This window comes from Chiloscyllium plagiosum, chromosome 18, assembly GCF_004010195.1.
Source record: "Chiloscyllium plagiosum isolate BGI_BamShark_2017 chromosome 18, ASM401019v2, whole genome shotgun sequence".
Lineage (NCBI taxonomy): Eukaryota > Metazoa > Chordata > Chondrichthyes > Orectolobiformes > Hemiscylliidae > Chiloscyllium > Chiloscyllium plagiosum.
In genome coordinates, this window is record NC_057727.1 from 24,582,588 (window position 1) to 24,603,387 (window position 20,800).

General features: G+C 37.8%; 1 protein-coding gene across 1 annotated transcript in view; it reads right to left on the minus strand.

Annotated features, from left to right (window-relative positions):
- efcc1 (EF-hand and coiled-coil domain containing 1) overlaps window positions 1–20,800 on the minus strand; it is a 93,619-nt gene that overhangs the window by 16,474 nt on the left and 56,345 nt on the right. Inside the window, exons 2-6 of the mRNA XM_043707980.1 lie at window positions 10,645–10,790; window positions 6,449–6,584; window positions 2,162–2,327; window positions 1,364–1,522; window positions 1,025–1,094 (exon numbers count right to left, since the gene is read on the minus strand). Of these exons, the coding sequence (XP_043563915.1) occupies window positions 1,025–1,094; window positions 1,364–1,522; window positions 2,162–2,327; window positions 6,449–6,584; window positions 10,645–10,790 (677 nt within the window). The remainder of the gene's footprint in view (window positions 1–1,024; window positions 1,095–1,363; window positions 1,523–2,161; window positions 2,328–6,448; window positions 6,585–10,644; window positions 10,791–20,800) is intronic.

Sequence of the window (20,800 nt, forward strand, 5' to 3'; positions counted from 1 at the left end):
GATGCGGTCTCCTCTACATTGGGGAGACACGGTGCCTCCTAGCAGAGCGCTTTAGGGAACATCTCCGGGACACCCGCACCAATCAACCACACCACCCTGTGGCCCAACATTTCAACTCCCCCTCCCACTCTGCCGAGGATATGGAGGTCCTGGGCCTCCTTCGCCGCCTCTCCCTCACCACCTGACGCCTGGAGGAAGAATGCCTCATCTTCTGCCTCGGAACACTTCAACCCCAGGGCATCAATGCGGACTTCAACAGTTTCCTCATTTCCCCTTTCCCCCACCTCGCCCTAGTTCCAAACTTCCAGCTCAGCACTGACCCCATAACTTGTCCTATCTGCCTATCTTCTTTTCCACCTATCCACTCCACCCTCTTCCCTGACCTATCACCTTCATCCCCTCCCCCACTCACCTATTGTACTCTATGCTACTTTCTCCCCACCCCCACCCTCCTCTAGCTTATCTCTCTACGCTTCAGGCTCTCTGCCTTTATTCCTGATGAATGGCTTTTGCCCGAAACATTGATTTTACTGCTCCTCAGATGCTGCCTGAACTACTGTGTTCTTCCAGCACCACTAATCCAGATTCTAACTACATAGACTGGCTAGGAGAAAGTGAGGACTGCAGTTGCTGGAAATCAGAGCTGAAAAGTGTGTTGCTGGAAAAGCGCAGCAGGTCAGGCAGCATCCAAGGAGCAGGAGAATAGACGTTTCGGGCATAAGCCCTTCTTCATAGACTGCTTCCCACCTGCCTTATGGCCCAGGTTTTAATCAAGTTGAGCCTATGGGTGTGGAACTAATAACCAACATCATTAAAATAAAAAGCATCTGACAGAATCTTAAATGATGGGTTATCCTTGATTTTCTGATTGACTTATTTCCTATGGGACAGGTCAGTAAAAATTCTACCCATTCAGTGACTTTGATCTTTATGTCACGTCCAATAATTCAACTGCATACTCATTTAACTTATTGGTATGCATGGAGAAATCAAGGCTTGAACGGAAAATAAATTGTTAACTCACCATGTTGAGGATTACTGCAGGACTCCAAAGTGCTGAGCAAGATTTTTCCTAGTGATCTCCTTGACACATTCTAGATAAAATAAATAACATCTTATTGATTACATTGTGAAATACAAATGCATGTACACTAACGTTTTGGCTTTCAAACATCTTTAAAATTGCTCTTAATACCCTTCCACTGCATTTACTTCTATATAGGCATTTCAGTCTAGGCCTCTTAAGTTTAGACGATATTAAAAACTATCAATCACGGCTAATGTGCAATTGGAAATGAGCTTCTCCTTGTTACAGGAGACTATTGCAGTAAATTACTGAAAATTGTCAGCATCATTCTCTTACAAGGTCACGTAGCTGCTGCAGGAGCTGTAATACATCCATCAGCTTTTCTTCAATTAGTGACAGTCGCACTCTCTCTGTCTCTAACATTTGTAGCTCCATCTGAAGCAGATCTGTCTCATCCACTTTCCGCTGTAATTCACACAGTAAGGACCCTTTCAGCTGAAAAGTGCAAATGAGGGAAAAAAAAATCTGATTTTTAAATTAAAACAAAAATGACACAGTAGATCAGAGGATTCACTGCTTTATAACAAGGATGTTTGACGGTTTTAGGGGACAACATCTACATGAGTGAATCAGAAATTCCATTCTATGCTTTGGGGATTTAATGTTATAATTCACTTACTATTGAATGGAACTGTACATGAGTACGATACACATTTATATGGATATTTAATTTTTATTCCTTTTCATGTCTTAAGTTAAGAATGTGCAATAAAGTGTGCAAAATGCACCAATTAGAGCTATTTAGGAATTCCCACAATAGGGTTTAACTGCACTTGGGGACTGGCCAAGTAGCAATGGGGAATGGTGCTAGGGTTTGGCAACCATGAGGTAGAATTCCAGGGCTTGGCAAAATAGGGGTGGAAGAACTAGGGCTGCGGGGGTTCATCCTGAAAATATTGGTAATCAAAAACATGGATATCCCTCCACAATATGAAAATGGTGCACATGACACAATTTACATCATTGCACCATATGTTTCTAAATATTTACCAAGTCTTTTTCATGACTTTGCCATTCACGTACTTTTAGTGGACATTAAATAAAAGTACCGCACTGTTCAGATTTTTCTTTTACCTGATCCATGCTTGTCTCCATTTGCTGGGTTTTATATTCCTTTAATTCCAGTTGCTCCTTTAATTTTGCCACCTTCTCAACCAGTTCTAGAATTGCGCTATTGCTTTCATCACTCCTTATGTTCCCAAATTCTGACAGTAGCTTTTTAATAGTCTTATCATCACAACTGTGAAAATACAACACATGAATCAAACTATGATAAGACAAAAAGTGTTGTGCATGCACACACATTGAAAACTGTTAATTACAAAGTGAAAGGTTGTGTGTATAATAATACAAAATAACACTGTAACTGCTGTTCATATTAGTACAATAGCAACTGCAAGGTAGAACAGTTTAAATGCAGGAATCCAAAAGTTGCCCTTTGAAATGCAACACTCCCACTTACCCTGACAGAAACATGTGGCACTAACAATTGAAATGCATTGAACAGTGTGATGCTGTTGTAGTTGTGTAATACAGTCATAGATTAAGAGTCGTACAGTACAGAAACAGATCCCTGAGTTCAATGATGACCATAATCCCAAACTAAACTGGTCCCACCTGCCTATGCTTGGCCTGTAACCTTCCAAACATTTCTTACTCGTGTATTTATCTAAATGTCTTTTAAATGTTGTAACAATACCCACATCCACCACTTCCTCGAAGTTCATTCCATACATGAACCACTCTGTCTGTTTGTTTGTTTTTTAAAAAAAAACTCCTTCCTGTCTTTTTAAAAATCTTTCTCCCCTCATTTTAAAAATGTCTTCTACTTTTGAAATCCCCCACCCTAGGGAAAGGACACCTGCCGTTCACCTTGTCCTTTATCGCTCATCATATTATAAACCTCTATACCCTCAACCTCCTATGCTCCAACCTATCCACCCTTTCATTATAACTCCCCCTCCATTCCCAGCAACATCCTGGTAAATCTCTCTTCCGAATCCTCTCCAGCTTAATAGTACCCTGTTCTATAACAGGGTGACCAGAACTGGACACAGTACTCCTGAAAAGATCTCAAGTCCTGTATAGCCTCAACATAACATCCGATACTGAGCAATGAAGGCTAGCTTGCTAAATGTTTTCTTAACCCCTCTACCTATATGTGATGCAAACTTCAAAACAATTATGGACCTGAACCCCTAGGTCTCTGCTCTACACTACTACACAAAGCCCTACTTTTAATTGTATAAGTTCTGCCCTTGTTTGTTTTTGCAAAATGCAATAGCTCACACTTATCCAAATTAAACTGCATCTGCCTCTCTTCAGCCCATTGACCCAACTGATCAAGATCTCTTTGTAATCTTAGATAACCTTCTTCACTGTCTACTATACTACCAATTTTGGTGTCATCCGTCATAGTGATTTAGTAATACACACTAAGTGATCTCATAGTAAATGATTCTCCAGGGAAGAGTGATCATAGCACGCTAGAATTTCACATTAATGTTCTGGCGTTAAAGAAAGGAAATTAAATAGGCATGAAGACAGATCTGGCTCCAGTTTTGTCTGGTTGGGAAGACTAAAAGGTAGGACAGTTGAGCAGTGGCAGATGTTTAAGGAGACACTCAATTGCTTCTATAATATATTTGCAACTATAATATATTCCAGAAAAGAAGAAAGATTGTAAGAGTGGAAAAAATCAACCATGGCCAGGCAATGAAGTTAAGGCATATCATATTGCAAAGGTGAGTGGTAGGCTGGACGACTGGGAAACTGGAAGAATGATCAACAAAAGTTTACTAAAAGAGTAATAAAAAAAAAAGGTAAATTATGAAAGAAAACTACATGCAAAATAAAAAAAAACCACAGATAGCAAACACTTCTATAAGTTTAAAAAAAAAATGGAAGAGAGTGGCTAAAGTTAATTTTGGTCCCTTGAAAGGTGAGACTAATAATAAGGAACTCAGAAAAAGCAAAGTCACTAAATCCAACATTTTCCTTCAGGTTCATGGTGTAGGACATTAGTATCATCCCAATAGTAGCAGGCTCTCCAGAGGAAAGGAGAAACTTGGAACGATGGTCATCATTAGAGAAAATGTACCGAGCAAACTACTGGGATTGAAGGCAAACAAGTCTCCAAGACTTGATGGCTTATATCCTACGGTCTTAAAGGAAGAGGTAGCAGAGATTGCTGATCCATTGGTTGTAATATCCCAAAATTCCCTTTTATGTTGGAAATGTGCTGGTGGATTGGAAAAATGCTAACATGATGCCCTTATTCAAAATAGGAAGGGAGGCAGAAAGGAGGAAACTATAGACTATAGAAACTATAGTTTCATATGTTATTGGGAAATTGCTAGAATCCATTATTAAGTAATAACTGGACATTTGGAAAGTCAAAACACAATCCATCAGTCAGCATGGTTTTATGAAGGGTAAATGATGTTTGACAAATTTGCTTGATCTTTGAAGATGTGACAAGCAAAATGGATAATGGGGATCCTGCACATGTCGTAACTTGAACTAGGATGGACTTCCAGAGGGCATTTGAGAAGGTCCCCACACAAAAGATAAGATCACATGGAGTTAGGGTTCATTTATTAGCTTGGATAGAAGATTGGTTAACCAACAAAGCAGAAAATTGGAATAAAATTGGTATTTTTGATTGGCAAAACGTAACTAGTGCAATGCCATAGATTCAGTACTCAGGTCCCAACTATTTACAGTCTATATTAATGACATGCAGGGATAGAATGCACTATAGCCAAATTTACAGATGACACGAAAATAGGTGGAAAATTAAGTTGCAATGAATAAATTAAAAAATTAATAAATTGGTATGGACATATTGGTGAATGCTCCAAACTCTGGCAGATGAAGTTTAACATGGATAAATGTGAAATCATCCATTTTGTCCTATTATCTAAATGGAGAGAAACTTCAGAATGCTTTTGCATAGAGGGATGGGGGTGTCCTCATGATGAATCACAGAAAACTAATATGGAAGGATAGCAGGTAATAAGTAAGGCAACTTGAATTTTGGCATTTATTGCTAAAGGAATAGAGTATAAAAGTAGGGAGTGTTGCTGCAACTCTCAAGGCATCCATAAGACTGCACCTGGAGTACTGCACATAGTTTTGGTCCCCTTACTTGGGGATTGATGTAGTTACATTGGAGGCAGTTTAGAGGAGGTCCCTTAGATTTATTCAAGAGATGAAGGGTTTGACTTATGGATAGATATTGAATTGTTTAAGCCTATGCTTGCTGGAGTTTAGAAGAATAAGAGGAGATCTAATTGAGATATCTGAGATGCTAAATGGGATTGGTAACCTAGAAGTAGAGAATGTTCCCTCATATGGGACAATCCAGAATGAGTGGTCACAGTTTCAGGGTAAGGGGTAACAGATTTAAAACAAAGATGTGGGGAAATTACTTCTCTCAAATGATCATGAATCTACAGAGGTCACTACCCCAGAATGTGGTGGATCATGGGACATTGAGTAAACATTGAGGATATAGACAGATTTTTAATTAGTTACATCCTGAAGGGTTATGGGCAGAAGAGTGGAGTTGAGTCGAAATGAGATCAGCCATGATTGTATTAGATGGGGGAATTGGGCTTGAGCTAAATTGCTTATTCTTGTTCCTGGTGCTCATGTTCTAAAGCTGTCATTAAATTGCAAATCTTGTCCATTTCAGTCTAAGTACCTCTTTTTTTTAATAGAAGTTGGATCAATATGTATCATTTGCAAGCTTTATTCTTTCAAGATATTTTGTAGGTAGTATCAACAAATTATCCAGATGTTGCTAAAACCTGGTCTTTCATAAAAGTTATGGTTTTACACTACTTCCAGACTGATAAATAGTGATATCAAAAGCACAGTCAAAATTTGTACAACAAACATTTTTTATTAGCAATTTTGAAATGATTCTACTGTTTTCAATCACATTAATGTATATCTTCAGATTAAATGTTTTAATTAATGATCAGCTGACAAATTGTGAAAAATATCCTGTTATATTCTCTTTGTGTATTGGGATCAATTAGTATTGATTTTTAAATTACTCACAGCTTCGTTCATTACTTTGTCTATATTAAATCACACAATGAAACGGTTCTTATCTTAAATAGGTGTTTCAGAAATCCAACCTATATTGTGTAGATATATGCATCTTACCTACAGCATTTGACAATTAGCAAAATTTAGGGTTGCATAATTTTGTGTTTGGAGGTAACAAAAGAAAGGTAATTACACAGATACTGAGAAGGAATTCCAGTTAAATTTCAATAATAAGTCAGCAATCTGATACCTAATGCAACTAAATAACTCAGCGTTCAATTGCCTGAAAGAGCTACTTACCCGTTCCCACAGCAACAAAGCCTGGTCAGAAGTTTCTTCAATTCTTTCACCTGACTCTTCTGATCTTCAGTCCACTTCTCATCCTCTTCATCTGAGGCAGCCTGTCCTTCTACTGAACGAAATAGTTGTTCTTCAACTAGTAGATAAACAGGGAAGCAAAACACTTGATTTAATCTTTTTGAATTGCAATGACATTTCAAGCCAAATAGATTGTACTAAGTTTTCTGGTCATTTTCCTGCACTCTTCTTTCATGTTTTATTCCAGCCAAGAATACAAACTATTGGTGAATAGTTTTCCAGAACAGAAGTTTCCAAAACATGCTATGAAATTTTATTAGATCTTATGCATTGTTAATTTTTGAGCTAAAAACCTTCGTTCACTACGGGTACAACATAAACACAAACTAATCAGCCTTTTCATGTGCTAAATGTGCAAATTAAAAGTAGAACAACGTAACAATTGTTCATTATCTCACCGTAACAAATATCTAAACTCTGTTAAGATACAGAAGTGAATTAATGTTCCTGATTAGCTATGATATTTGGCAACAAAAAAGCAAATGTTTGAACTCTCTCATTAGTCAACACAATTGTACACACGGTTGCTGCAACACAGTTTATATGACAAAACAACCTATGCATTGAACGGTTTGAAATTGTATCTAATTCTTGTATTTTTCACTAGCTATACGCGAAACATAATTTATACATTTCTTTGGAATTTAATTATTCAAAAATGAGACATTATGAAATCAATTTCAACACCTATCTTAAATTTAGGCCAGATGTCTTGCACTTCCTACAGCATAACACTCTTGAGTTATTATATAAACCAGGCCATAGCATGCCACAGCGAGAAACCACAATGATCACTTCAGGAGACAGACACAGGTTGTAACAAGTCGTTGTCCACCACTTCCCGGGAGCTAAGAAACTATGCTATGTTCTTCGCAGCCTGCAACGCATTATCGAAGAGGATGAACATCTCGCCAAGACCTTGCCTACGTCTCCATTTCTTGCCTTTAAACAACTGCCAAACCTTAAACAGATCATTGTTCGCAGCAAACTGCCCAGCCTTCAGGACAACATCGACCTCAACACCTTCAATCCTGTCATGGTAACCACTGCAAGATGTGTCAGAGTGTCAACACTGATACCACCATTACCCTTGGGGACACAACCCATCCTGTACACTGCAAGTACTCATGTGACTCAGTCAATGTTGTCTATCTCATGCCCCAGGCAAGAATGTCCTGAGGCAAGTCACATTGGCAAGACCAAGCAGACGCTACAACAACCAATCAACAGACAGGGGTGTTCCCTCCCAGTCAGGGAGCACTTCAGTGGTCAGGGACATTTGGTCTCGGATCTTCGGGTGACTATCCTCCAAGGTGGACTTCAGGATAGGCAACAGCGCAAAGTGGCCAAGCAGAGGCTGATAATCAAGTTCAGTACCCATTAGGATGGCCTCAACTGTGATCTTGGGTTCATGTCACACTATAGGTGACCCCACTACACCCCACACTGTCTCTCTCTCTCAGACACACACGCAAGCACACATATACACTCTTTGGCAACAGCGCAAAGTGGCCAAGCAGAGGCTGATAATCAAGTTCAGTACCCATTAGGATTGCCTCAACTGTGATCTTGGGTTCATGTCACACTATAGGTGACCCCACTACACCACACACTGTCTCTCTCACAGACACACACGCAAGCACACATATACACTCTTTCACACAGTCACACAGTCTCCCTCTCCCACATACATGACACACACTCACCCTCTCAAAGGGTTATGCTCCATCACACCCACACACACACTTTACCAAGCTTTCACACATGCAAACATACTCTCTCATATGCACTCATACAAATGCTCACACTCACTCACACACACTGTCTGTCTGTCTGTCTATCTCTCTCATCTGCACGCGTATTTTGCTTGAAAGATGCACAATCTATAGGCAGTCAATCCACGTTATTTTGTAAATTCCACTTTGGGAATAGAACTAGTCTGACTCAAGATTGGGATACAGGCAAACTCTGACCTCCCACCTTTTAATGCATTATCTGAGCTGAGATGTCATCTTTTATTATAAAACATTAAGTTATCTCGAAGGTGACTGAAAAGAAGGTCTGGGATTTTCATATTAATGAACTGAAACTTGCAACCCATTTTAAATAACGGAAGACTTAACAATCTAGGTTTGTTCAATATATAATTTCAGTCTCATGACACTATAATCTTTTGCTAGAAATTTTGTGTCTTATGATCTTATACTCCACAATCACCTGAAGGAGCAGTGCTCTAAAAGCTAGTGCTTCCAAATAAACCTGTTGGACTATAACCTGGTGCTGTGATTTTTCAACTGTATAAAACAGGATTGTCAATCACTAATACAGGTCCAGATGCATGCCTGCTTGTATTTAGGCTATTGGCTTGATTACTATAAACAAAAACACAGATTGAATTGTCCTAAACCTTAAAATCAGTCTTGATAGTAGTCACATGAGAAATATTCTGGCCTCTATTGCTTAATTTTCTCTGAATGGAATTGTGGCTTTTCATTTGGAACCAGGCAACAGTCAGTTTCCAGTGTTAATATTCCAGTCAACAGTAACAATCTATTTGAATGTCTAATGAATCTTTAGCACACCATAGTATAAATAAAATTTAGCCGGTCTTTTTCTTGAACATTTGTTTTTCAACTCTCCACTTCAAACAATCCTGAAGCCTTTATCCCTTTCAACTTTCCCAAGAATGAATGTTGACACTCATTCCTTTGCTATGACGTTCATTATTTTCCACTTGGTATCTTAACAATGCAAACATAATAATTAGGTTAGAATGGTGTGGAGAGCACTGGCGATTTTTGTATTCGTATGTATGACTACATTAGATGCATTCTTTCCTGCAAAGGTAGTACACTCTGGTGTAATTTGAAGCATTTCTTCCTTAAAAATATCTTATGCATTGAACAATGATTCCTTGCACAGAAGTTTGCTTTCTGCTCACTGTTTTAATATTGCTTCATTTCAAGACTGAGATCACAGAGATTAAAACTTTAACAACCATTCTTCTGTAAGCACAAGATAAATTTATATCAAAGTTCAAATAAAACTTTAATTTGCCTGAAAGTTTCATTCTTATCTCTTCCACCCTTCACATGCTGCAGTCTCTCCAGTGCTTATCAAACCAGTACGGATAAACCCCAAAATTAGGCTCACTGTATTTTTAGGGTGGAGTCTTAACTATATGACCATCAGATTCTGAATATTTTGCATTTGCAAAATATTGACAGAGTCTGAATACACAAAGACTTCACAAGGTGGCAGTCAAGTTGTTATGTGCCAGATATAGTATCATGTTAAAGAAATGTTAACTATGAAAACAGCTGCACTTGCCAAATAATCTGTTAAATTTGATAGAATGATGCTCACCATGGTAACTGAATTTGCAGATTCTGAATGTTAGATTTGTGCACATAAATGTAGTGAAAAATGGGCAGACAACACAAATATGATCATTCTTTTGACTGTTTCACGGAGCTAAACACTTATTTAGCTCCCAACATATTGGTCTGATGACTTTTTCTTTGCACTGAAGTGAGCACAGCAGATCTTTTCAGGGGAGACGACTATCAATCAAATTGTGGCAAATAGCCAGGCAGTATCATTACGTCATTGTTATTCAGGGTGTCTGGTTAAATTACAAATGCAAGCTAGCATCTTGATTTGAGAACACCCACAATAGAACAAACAAAGAGAAGCCATCTCCCTGGAATCAGGCGCTTGAAACATCACTTAAACACAAAAAAACCTGGATAATATGCATTCTCCAAGTATTGAATAATGTTTGAAATTTGGCCAACAGTTTGAGGCAACCTGTCTGAACTTGCTTTATAATCTGCTTTGGGTAATGTAAAGCTTGACAATAAGATTTACTCTCCCAGGCTTGGGTCTAATTCTGGCTCAGCCTCAGTGTATGAACATTTTCTCTTCCTGAATATGTGAATGAGGAACATCTTTTTAAATGGCCACAGATAAGAAGTAAAAGCACTGAAACATTAAAACTAAACAATGATAAATCATAATTGAACATGGAAAACAGATTGGAAGAAATAGAAATGTGCGACAGCACAATGAATGTTAGAGTTTCCGAAACAAATATCACATTTTCTAATTGTTCTTACCATTGTAAGTTGATGTTTCTGTATCGCCTGTTGGGGATCGTCGTTCCTGGTGCACAGGTACACAACCCTTCCACTCATAGACTGCAAGAGGGTGCCTCCGTTCTGAAGCATTTGCCTGCAGAAATTGAAGCTTCCGCACCTCTGATCTGCAAGAAAAAGAAAAAATAGAAAGGAAAAATAAGCAAAATTCTTTAAGTTTATTCTGGTTATTTTGTGAGGTCTTTGGGACATCTCTACCCTTCATTGGGCTTTAAAAACTTACATTTATGGAAACATCAAACTCTAGTAACTATGCTAAAGAAGAATTGGCAAATAGCATTGAACTTCCTTAATTCACAACGTTGTCGTTTTTTACTATCATGAAATACTGCCTTATAAATGACTCATCTGGTTTTTCGATATTTTGGTAGACTTTTGTTAAAATGACATTGTTATTGCTGGGTATAACAATTCGACCCTAAAGTTAAAATCAAAAGCAAACTGTCTGTTGATAATCAGCACTGATTGATTGATAAGATGTTATTTGTTGAAACTCTCGTTTCATTCAATGTAAAGTCAACCAATTTCACACCATGGCATACAAAAAACTGTTACCAAGAACACATCACATAAACAGGAAAAGATTAACTGCTATTGAACCAACTTATTGCTATTGATATCCAAGAAGTGCACACTATTGTAATGATCTAAACTGATGATAACACCGGACAAAATCACTCCCCTCAGTGAAACCTGTCATGAAACCATAAATTTTATTTTGCAATTTGGTTACTGTGGTGATCAGTCACTGAGCATCTTTACACAAGACTGTCAAAGTACTTTTGACAAAAGTACATATGGCTATTTCTGTGTAATAACCTTTTGTATAGAGACAACATTTTGGAACGATCTTAACATAAATAGCAAAAAAAGTCAACCATTTTCCCCAGCATTATCCTTTAAAGATGCTCAACATCCATGAAGTACCTCTCCTATCTTCACTTGAAAATTTCTTACTCCTCAGACAAGGTCATGAGTGTTTCCTTTCAGCACATGGAGCAGAAGCGATTCTCTCCATGAAACACAGACGCATGTTAACTCATGGACTTTTTCCAATTAATTCTAATAAACAAAGGGCTTCTAAAAAAAAGTTTTTTTTGTTTCAGCTCTGATGAGCTGAAGACTGCCAAAACTTGCTGTCCTTCTGCTGATAAGGATATTTTCTTCAGAACTCTACCTGCTTGTGGCCCTTGGCTTGTGTTGCCTGGAGCTCAGTGGTTTGCTAGACCATTTCAGAGCGCAATTAAGAGTCAACTACTTCCCTAAAGGACATGAGTTAACCAGATTTTACAACAATTCATAGTTGTCATGATCAAAAATACTGAAACTAGCTTGCATTTCCAAAGTTATAAATACCGCATATACTTGTATATCAGTTGAAGACGGTTTTTTGAGCTGAAATTAGGGGGTCGACTAATAGGCGAGGTACTGTTGTTGACAGGATGAAATTCATGCTTGGTATGAGTCAAAAATGAACAAACAAAAGCCAGATCTCTCTACAAAATAACAAACACCAAAAAGAAATAGTTATGGGCATTATTGAATATTTATCTATAAAATAACTGTCTCCATTCTGCCTGCTATAGTTGAATGGTACAGTAGTTCCTTTCGTACCTTTCAGGGAATATGTTCCAAAACCTACTGCGGAAGCCAGAAAACACAGAAGGGTGCAAACCCTTTCATTTGAATGGGAAATCTACCATCCTGGCAGCCTCCTGGTCCCTGGTTCTGGAATGTTCCGGAAGAATCTCAATTATCCAGCATTCAATTATCTGGATATTGGATTATCCATTGCAAGGTCCCAACGCTTGGCTAAGCTATGGGATTTGATTATCCGGAATTTGATTAACTGAACGAAATACTCCCTGCCCACATTCTTCGGATAATCGAGGTTCCTCTGTAATGTTTGGATTGTGGTAAACCGCAGAAACTGACTCCATGTATATGACAATCGCCCTACTGTTGTACCTTTTACAGTAATTCTGAAAACCTGGAGAGGAGCGAAATTGCTGGCGGACCGGTGGACCTGGAATGGTTTGGTTCAGCCAGCAGACTGGAAAGCCGAAGCAGAGCACAAGAGGCAGGCACACTGACTCAAATGTTGATCTGTGACTGTAAAGAACTAGGGTCGACTTTATACACAAGATTGACCTATACATGAGTATATATGGGTATGAATTAAAATATCACCAGTTATTGTGGTGGGATTTAAATCTATGTCGCCACAGTATTAGTCTGATCCTATAGATTACTAGCCCAATAATGCTATCACTATATCATCATCTTCCACTACACTTTCTATGTTGATTAAACCCAACATTAACCCCCTAATTTTTTTTGTTTTCTGTTTTACCTTTATAATTCATCATTTTGAAAAAATTATGTCTCGCCTTTAATCTTTTTGGTGGATTTTGTACCAATACTTTTTTAATTACATTACACAAAGTACTTTGCATTTCAAGTCAATCAAGCTTTCGATCCAACGTCCTAATGAATAGAAAGCAGCAAAGAAATCCTCCCTACATTGAGAATTGCTCTAGGGAATAGTCAGAAGAGATAATCCTTTAATAATAAAGACTAAGTTTGTGGAATGTATGACATAGAAATAAAATGAAAATGAGAAAAATTACCATGCAATGCTTTCACTCCTCATCCATTATTGTAGCTGTCAGTGTATTAACTATTGTTAGTGGGAGGAGGGGAGGGAAATTCATCAGTAAAGTTGAACAACTGAGGCCAAAAGAGTGTAGCATTAATAAGCCAATGTTAGAAATAATCCTGTGGAAAATTTGGAAGACTTTGATTTGGAACTAATTGAAGGATAAAGATGTTGGAAGCTCACACTTTTAACTAAAGCAGTACAGAAAAATGGTGAATTTAGAACATTCCAGCTCCTCAACTTGAACCTTAAAGGTCAGTCCAACTGTTTGAATTTCGAAAGGGAAATATCAATGCTGTGTTTTTCTAAAAAGGACAGTTAAAGAAAAGAAAATTGATAGCAAAATGCTAAGAAAAAGATGGTGCAACAGAGAAATGTGATAAATACTGAGGAAAAGAACATTGCCAATGAACATTTAAAAGTAAAATGAGAAGGTGTAACAAAATCACGAGAACCCAACAGTACTGTATAGAAGGTGTGCATCTCACATTGAACCTTCCCTCCACATGCCTTTTGCATTTTTGTAAAAGTGGTGATAATTATGCTCCAGTATCAAACCTATCATCTGTACTTTACAAATTGAGACTTTAGATGAACATCAAAACTACCAAGTCAGAATTTATTCTAAAATTAATTGAATGCCACCACAGGCATACCATAAATATTTAGGATATTGGAACATACTCAACTGATTGAACTTCTTTAGTCCTTAGCAATTTTAAGCTATCCATTCTTTCATTATGCATTTTCACTTACTTGTAGATATTTAAGAAGAAGAAATGGCCAAAGACTCTGAATGTTTAAAAGAAAGTGGGAAGGAAAACTAAATATCAGGTTCGTGAAATTTACACGTGGATCCAAAATCTATCAATGTTTCTAAATATTGGTTAATTCTGTCACATAGTTTAGAAATAACGACCACTTAAAATTACACAGGCATTCCTCCTTTTGATACAAATCCCATTGTTAAGCACCTGGCAGAACACAACTAGTGTTAACTGACATTTCTACTGTTTTCTTGAATGAGCTACAGAACAAATTTAAACATGTCAAAAAGTGGCAGATAAACTCTTCCATAAAAACACTCCTCAAATAATCCAGTTCAACTGTTAACAAAGCCAGTGGCAGCAGTAAGGATAAACTCCATGTGGCAATATCAGGACCTCATTTTGATGACATTCAGAACTCCTGGAGATCCTGATAATATGTCTGAACTTAAGCAGTGTGAAGTGAAGTCACCATAGTGAGAGACAAACATCTCTCATTCCTTTGTGCTATAAAAGTAAGCTGCTTTAGACTTTGAAAAATATGTCAGAGTGTGAAAGAGTGTAAAGTGATGGCTTCTGAAATATTACCCATGACTAATTGTATTTTAATTAATGCTCTTCAGACTGTATCAGGGCTTGAAGCAGCAAAGTAACAGCCAAATACTAAGTTAACCAATATTCTTCACTGTAGTTACAGCAATTCATTCTCGAATAAATAATTCCTTTTCTTGTTATGGAAAATGAGAACTAACTTCCAGTATTTAACAAGAACCATAGAGCAACATTTTACTGAATAATTTAAAACTCTGATGGATTATTACCCTCTTGATCTTAGGTATAATGTTTGCAAATAAAAAATAAATCTACAACAACTGAATTGCATGTTGTCCATTGACCTTGCTACTGGTTGAATCCATTGGTTAAAATGAGTCCAAAATAAAGCTATTTCTTGAATTATTTCCCTTAGTCTAAAGTGCCAACAAAGTCTATAGCTTCAAAGTTCAGCTGATTATCAAGATAAAGATTTATAAAAGTTCATCTATATTTCATGGGAAAATTACTTCAGCTGATAAATTTCATAGGCTTAGAGCATTATGGTAATTTCATCACAATTATCACAAAGTTGACATTGGTTCTGAAGGTTTGGAATTCTCAATCCAATTTCTACTGGTTGTAGATCACAAGTAGGTCACAAGAATTGGTCATGCACAGGACAGAAACTTATTCAGTATTCTCCCAATATGGGAATGTTTTATTGCCAAACAGCCCCAAACCCTGCACCTAATAATCTTGTAATTTTGAAACCTGAGAGCCTAAGTTGGATTTCATTTTAAAATGACAATCCGTCTGGATCTTCAACATTTTGGATCTTTACTCCTAAAATACTGGCAATTCTTAGTTTGATTCCACATCAGATTTCAATATTGTGTAAGTGAATGTACTTTGAATAGGTTAGAATCAGAATTCTGTTGATTTTTAAAAAGCCCTATTGAATTATGACCATATGAATTCAGAGTTCATCATTTTGAATTTAATGAATTTACTTGGGTTTACAAGGATGCAATATTTTATGTAGCTTTTTCTTTCTCAATGGAATTATAAGGTACTCAGAAACAATATTTTTCATTCACTCCAATATAAAGGGTTAAAAATAAAGGTTGATTGTCAATCATCATCATCTGCCCCCTCTAGCTTGCTTTTTCCTTGTTAGACTTCGATGTTAAGCTCCACAAGCTGCAAATCACACACACTCTCATACCCTGTGAGATATCCACTATAATATAATCGATTTTCATCTCACATTCATTGATTCCAATCAGTCTTTCCTGATTGCTCCTGGTAATGTAACTGCTTGTGCAACTTCCATCTTGCAGAACTATTCCATTTGGCATTTTTGAAAATTTATTGAAACATTGATTTTTCAATATCCACTAAAAATGGACAAGATATGAACTGGTAAGAACTTTGAAAATCTAATTTTGTGGCTTTCCTTCAGTCACCTTCTTCACCCAAGACTGCTAAATATTTAAGTTCAATTAATTTTCTAATATTCTGTGTTAGAGGTAATGAAATCATCCATATAAATTCCCCACATCGCTGTTTGACTGTTGAAAAGTAACCTACCAACTGAAATCCCAGTGAGAAAATGTATAGCTTTTACCACTGGTGCATGAAGATAATGTCAAATAGATGAAAATAGACAGTGACTGGACATTCACTTTTCACATCAGAAGATTTAATAGGAGCGGGAATTCCAAGGCAGCAGCGATACATGCTGAAGCATCAGAGGTAATGCTAGAAAGCTCTGATACTGGCAGCATAATAAGGCAAGTGAAGTCAATGAGGAAAGCAGATGGTAGAAATAGTTTCATCAATACATTTGAGAGCTTTTTGGAAAAACTGAACTCAAATTAACCTTCAGGATTATTCAGAAAATGTACCACAATCTACATAGAGATCAATAACTTTAAATAAAAAGAAATTCAAGTTTCCAAGTAATGGTTGAAAGAATAACATGACGACAAGATTTCACATTTTAAGACTATGACTGTAATACCAGACTAAATATCGCTATTGACTAATATTTTTGCAGATAACTTATACTGTAAACCATAGATACAAAGTTTTCCCTTTACGTTAAGCACAATCAGGGAAAAAAAAATTAACTGGAATACTTTACACTGTTCTTTAATAGACATATTAGTTCTCCAGGAAAATGTCCAAGACAATTTTTAACTTCTGAAGATTTATTTCAGTTCTTTAACTTTCGCAGTTCACTGACTTCTAACTCAATAACTGTCTTTCACTCAGAGTATTACTGGAGTTTCTCCTTTTAATGCAAACTAGGCAAGTCTTTCAGCCTTCTTTTAACTTTTCAGAAATTTGGTCCTTCCAAACCATGTGCAGGATACCACCAGCTCATGAACCATAGAGACTTACGTCGTCCAGCTGCTTCCTCAGTCAGACACTGGCAGACTAACCAGTCGGTGATATTCATTGATATTTTCAGAAAGCCTTTAATTATATATCACAATGATCCCTCCCCATCTGAAAGCCTATTGACTCAGTGAAGTAAATCACTTGAGTCTTATATCCAGGTAGAGATGATGATTAGCTCTCCTTGTGACCTCAATCTCTCATCACTGAAGGAAACAGAGTTTAAGTAACTTGGCATTCTCAATACTTTTCTGGTACTTTGAAGATGGATAGTCCACCTCCTGTTAGCAGACAGGCTGCTGCCATTGTCTCCACATATAATCACTTTGCAAAGTCTTAACAGTAAAACAATCTGTCCCCCTTTAATCTCCAGCAATCAAACAACTAGATTGCCAGGCAGACTTTGACACAAGTCAAATGGCTTCTTCATTTAACTCCAAATTTGAAGATACAGTCCCGAAACATCATAATCGTATAAACCTCAATAATTATTTATTATTTAATTATTAATCTTAAATTTGCTAGGAAGAACAATGAGGATCAATTAAAATAAAGGTGAAGTGAGCAACTTCTGTTGAAAAACTGGCAATAGTTCACCAAGTATGGCATCAAGAAGCCTTAGCAAAACTGAAGTCAATGAGACTGGGAAAACTCATCACAGGTTGGAGTCATGCCAACACAAAGGAGTGATTGTGGTTTTTACAGACTGATCATCAGATCCCCAAGATATCGTTGAATGAGTTACAGCAAGCTACAATGCCATATCAGAGACTGGGAATTTGTTGGTGAGTAACTCACCTTATGGTCCCTTGACTTGCAAAGCCTACTCAATATTTACATACACAAGTTCGGAGTATTATGATGTATTCTCCACTTGTCTGGATGTTTACAGTTTCAAAAAATATGGAAAAAAACTCTTGTCAGACAAGACAAAGTAACCTGTTTGATCAGTAACCTATTCACCACCTCAAATGTTCAATCCTTTCCACGCCAGCGCATTGCGGCAGCAATATGTATTATTTGTTCGATGCACTGAATCAAAACATCAAGGCTCTTTTGAGAGCACCTTCAAAACCTTCAATTGTTATCACCTGGAAGGACAAGGACAGCAGACACCAGAACATCACCACATACTAGTTCCTCTCCAAGTCACACACAGCCTGCCTTCATTGGCAATGACTTAAAACCTTGGAACTCTTTGCTAATGGCATTGTGGGTATTTTATACCAAGTGACCTGCAGCATTCAAAAAAATAGCTCACCACCATCTTCTCCAGGGCAATTAGGAATAGGCACCAAATGCTAACATTGTCAGCGATGATCACATCCTATTAAATAAATAAAAAGGATATGACTCTATTAGAGATGCTGGAGCAGAGGGATCTGAGGTCTATTTGCACAAATTATTGAAGGTGGCAGAGCAGGTCGAGAAAGTAGTTAATGAGGCATACGAGATCCTTGGCTTTGTAAATAAAGGCACAAAATAGAAAGCAAGGAAATAATAGCATTTGTGAAGAATTGATTCAGATTCAGCTGGAGCATTGTGCCTAATTCTGGATAGCACACTTCAAGGATGTAAATGGTGGAGAGGGTGCAGTGAAGTTTCATGAAAACGTTAGAGAAGCTGCGGCTGTTCTCCTGAGAGAAAAGAATGAGAAGACACCTTCAAAACAATGAGGGGTAAGGCCACAATATATAGTGAAAAACTTTCCATTAATGGAAGAGTTGAGAACCAGGGGACACTAATTTCAAGTGAATGACAAAAGAACCAAAGGCAACACGAGAAGCATTTTCACGAAGAAAGTAGTTAGTCTCAGGCAATGCATTCTAGGTTCTATGGTGGAAGCATTCAATAATGGCCTACAAAAAGAAACTAGATCACTATTCGAAGTGATAGAATGTGCAAAGCTAAAGGGAAAAGGGTGGGGGAATGGCACAAATTGGATTATTGTTGCAGAGAGCCAGCATGTAACAAAAGGCCTCCTCCTCTGCTGTAACCAATCTATGATTACTTTTAAACTGTTTTTAACTGTGTTATACAATGAAATCACAATGAGTTAAAATTGGATAATTGGTTCTGTTGAAGTGATCAGCCATTTCAGCTGGCAGAATAGAAAATTATAAGGATGTCTGAGGTAATCTGAAGTTTTGGACTAGTAACTCTGAATTAGCCAAACTCTAACTATTTTGTGGTGTGACCATATAAACTCACTGGTTGGAATTATGCTGCAGCATAAAATCACAGCAAACCATAATTTGACATCAAGATCTTTCTTCAAGAGGAGGTTGCTGACCATTAAGAATCCAATGAACGCCCACTTGCTCACCTCTCTGTCTCCCTCACTGAAGCTGCAAATTTATGGAGATGTTCCAGGATTTTGTACTAGAACATGAAATGCAGAAAAGATGTTTGACAGTACAGGAAAACCAGGGACAGCATTGTACTTGTCTGAAGACAACACATTGAACAGAAAAGATTACTGAGTTTTTCCAGAGGGAGCTTTGAAACATTTTCAATAGCATTTACTGCAAAAGGTCAAGCCATTGTAAGGTGTAAACAATTTGAAAAATAATGAAATTTTTGGCACACGACTGAATCTTACCCAATATCGGCTCAGTATCATTTTTTGCTGAATTTTCATGGAGGGTTTCTCTTGATGAGACCTAGTGCAAGAAAAATCACCACTAGCATCCCAAATGTGTCTCATTATCATTGTACCACACCCCTAAGGTGCTCCACTTGTCCAATGCTTGTCTGATTCTCCCACTCGCTCCTGTTGGCAACCCAAGATTGACAATATATTTAAAAGCTTGTTGTGCACTCAATTATTTGTTGGCAGTCTGGAGGTGTTCTGCACTGTTCATGATGTTTGCCTCAGATTTAGTAGATACAAGGAAACTAGTGCCCAGTTTTGTGGTTAGGGAGCTGGAGGACTGGGTGGAGATGTAGTGCAAAAGATGGGGGGGGGCAGCCTCTTCCCCCGGGAACAGCAGCAGAGTCCATGGAACCAGGCTCTGCCAGCCTGGTCCTAGGTTTACCACCCAAATCAGTGCAATTTCAATCACCCTGAAAGAAAACCTAGCATTGTGGGAAGAAGGTCAATGACCTTCTCCATTCCAACAGGGCAAGTACTACTATTTTGTTTCTGTAACCTAACAGTGTCTAGCTCTGCTGTTGTATCCAACTCCTACTAACACTCATGGTCTATTACTCGCACTACTGCATGCAATGTCTTCCCTCAATCACTCTCACCTACCCAGTCTAATAATCCTGCACGCCCTTTGCTTTGCCTCCACACACCACCTTTCTGCGCCTCCAACAACACCAAAAGCTGTGTTAGCCATATTTATCTTACTCAATCCCTCTCTTTATCTGATTCTAGGAGAAAATGGTTCTTGGTGGGAGAGAAAGTGCCAAAATGGGTGCTGCTGTGCCCAACATTCAGCTTCTCATTCCCTACAAAGAGAGAATCCTGACCATGTCTGTCCCAAGTGGCCAATTGGTCATGCTCTAGCTCCAATACTAACACCAGAGGCTGCCCTTGACTTACTCTGCTGGGAACTCCTGACTGAATGGTATCTCCCCTAGACTTGGTTGAGCATACTCCCCTTAGGCTTTGAGACTTTGCAAATGCATTTGCATATGCCAAATGACAGTGTGTTTGGCATGAATTTAGCTGGCATATGTTGTAGGTGTAAATCTGGCATAGCATGGTGTGGTACAACAAAATGTCCACCCTTCACTGATGATCACT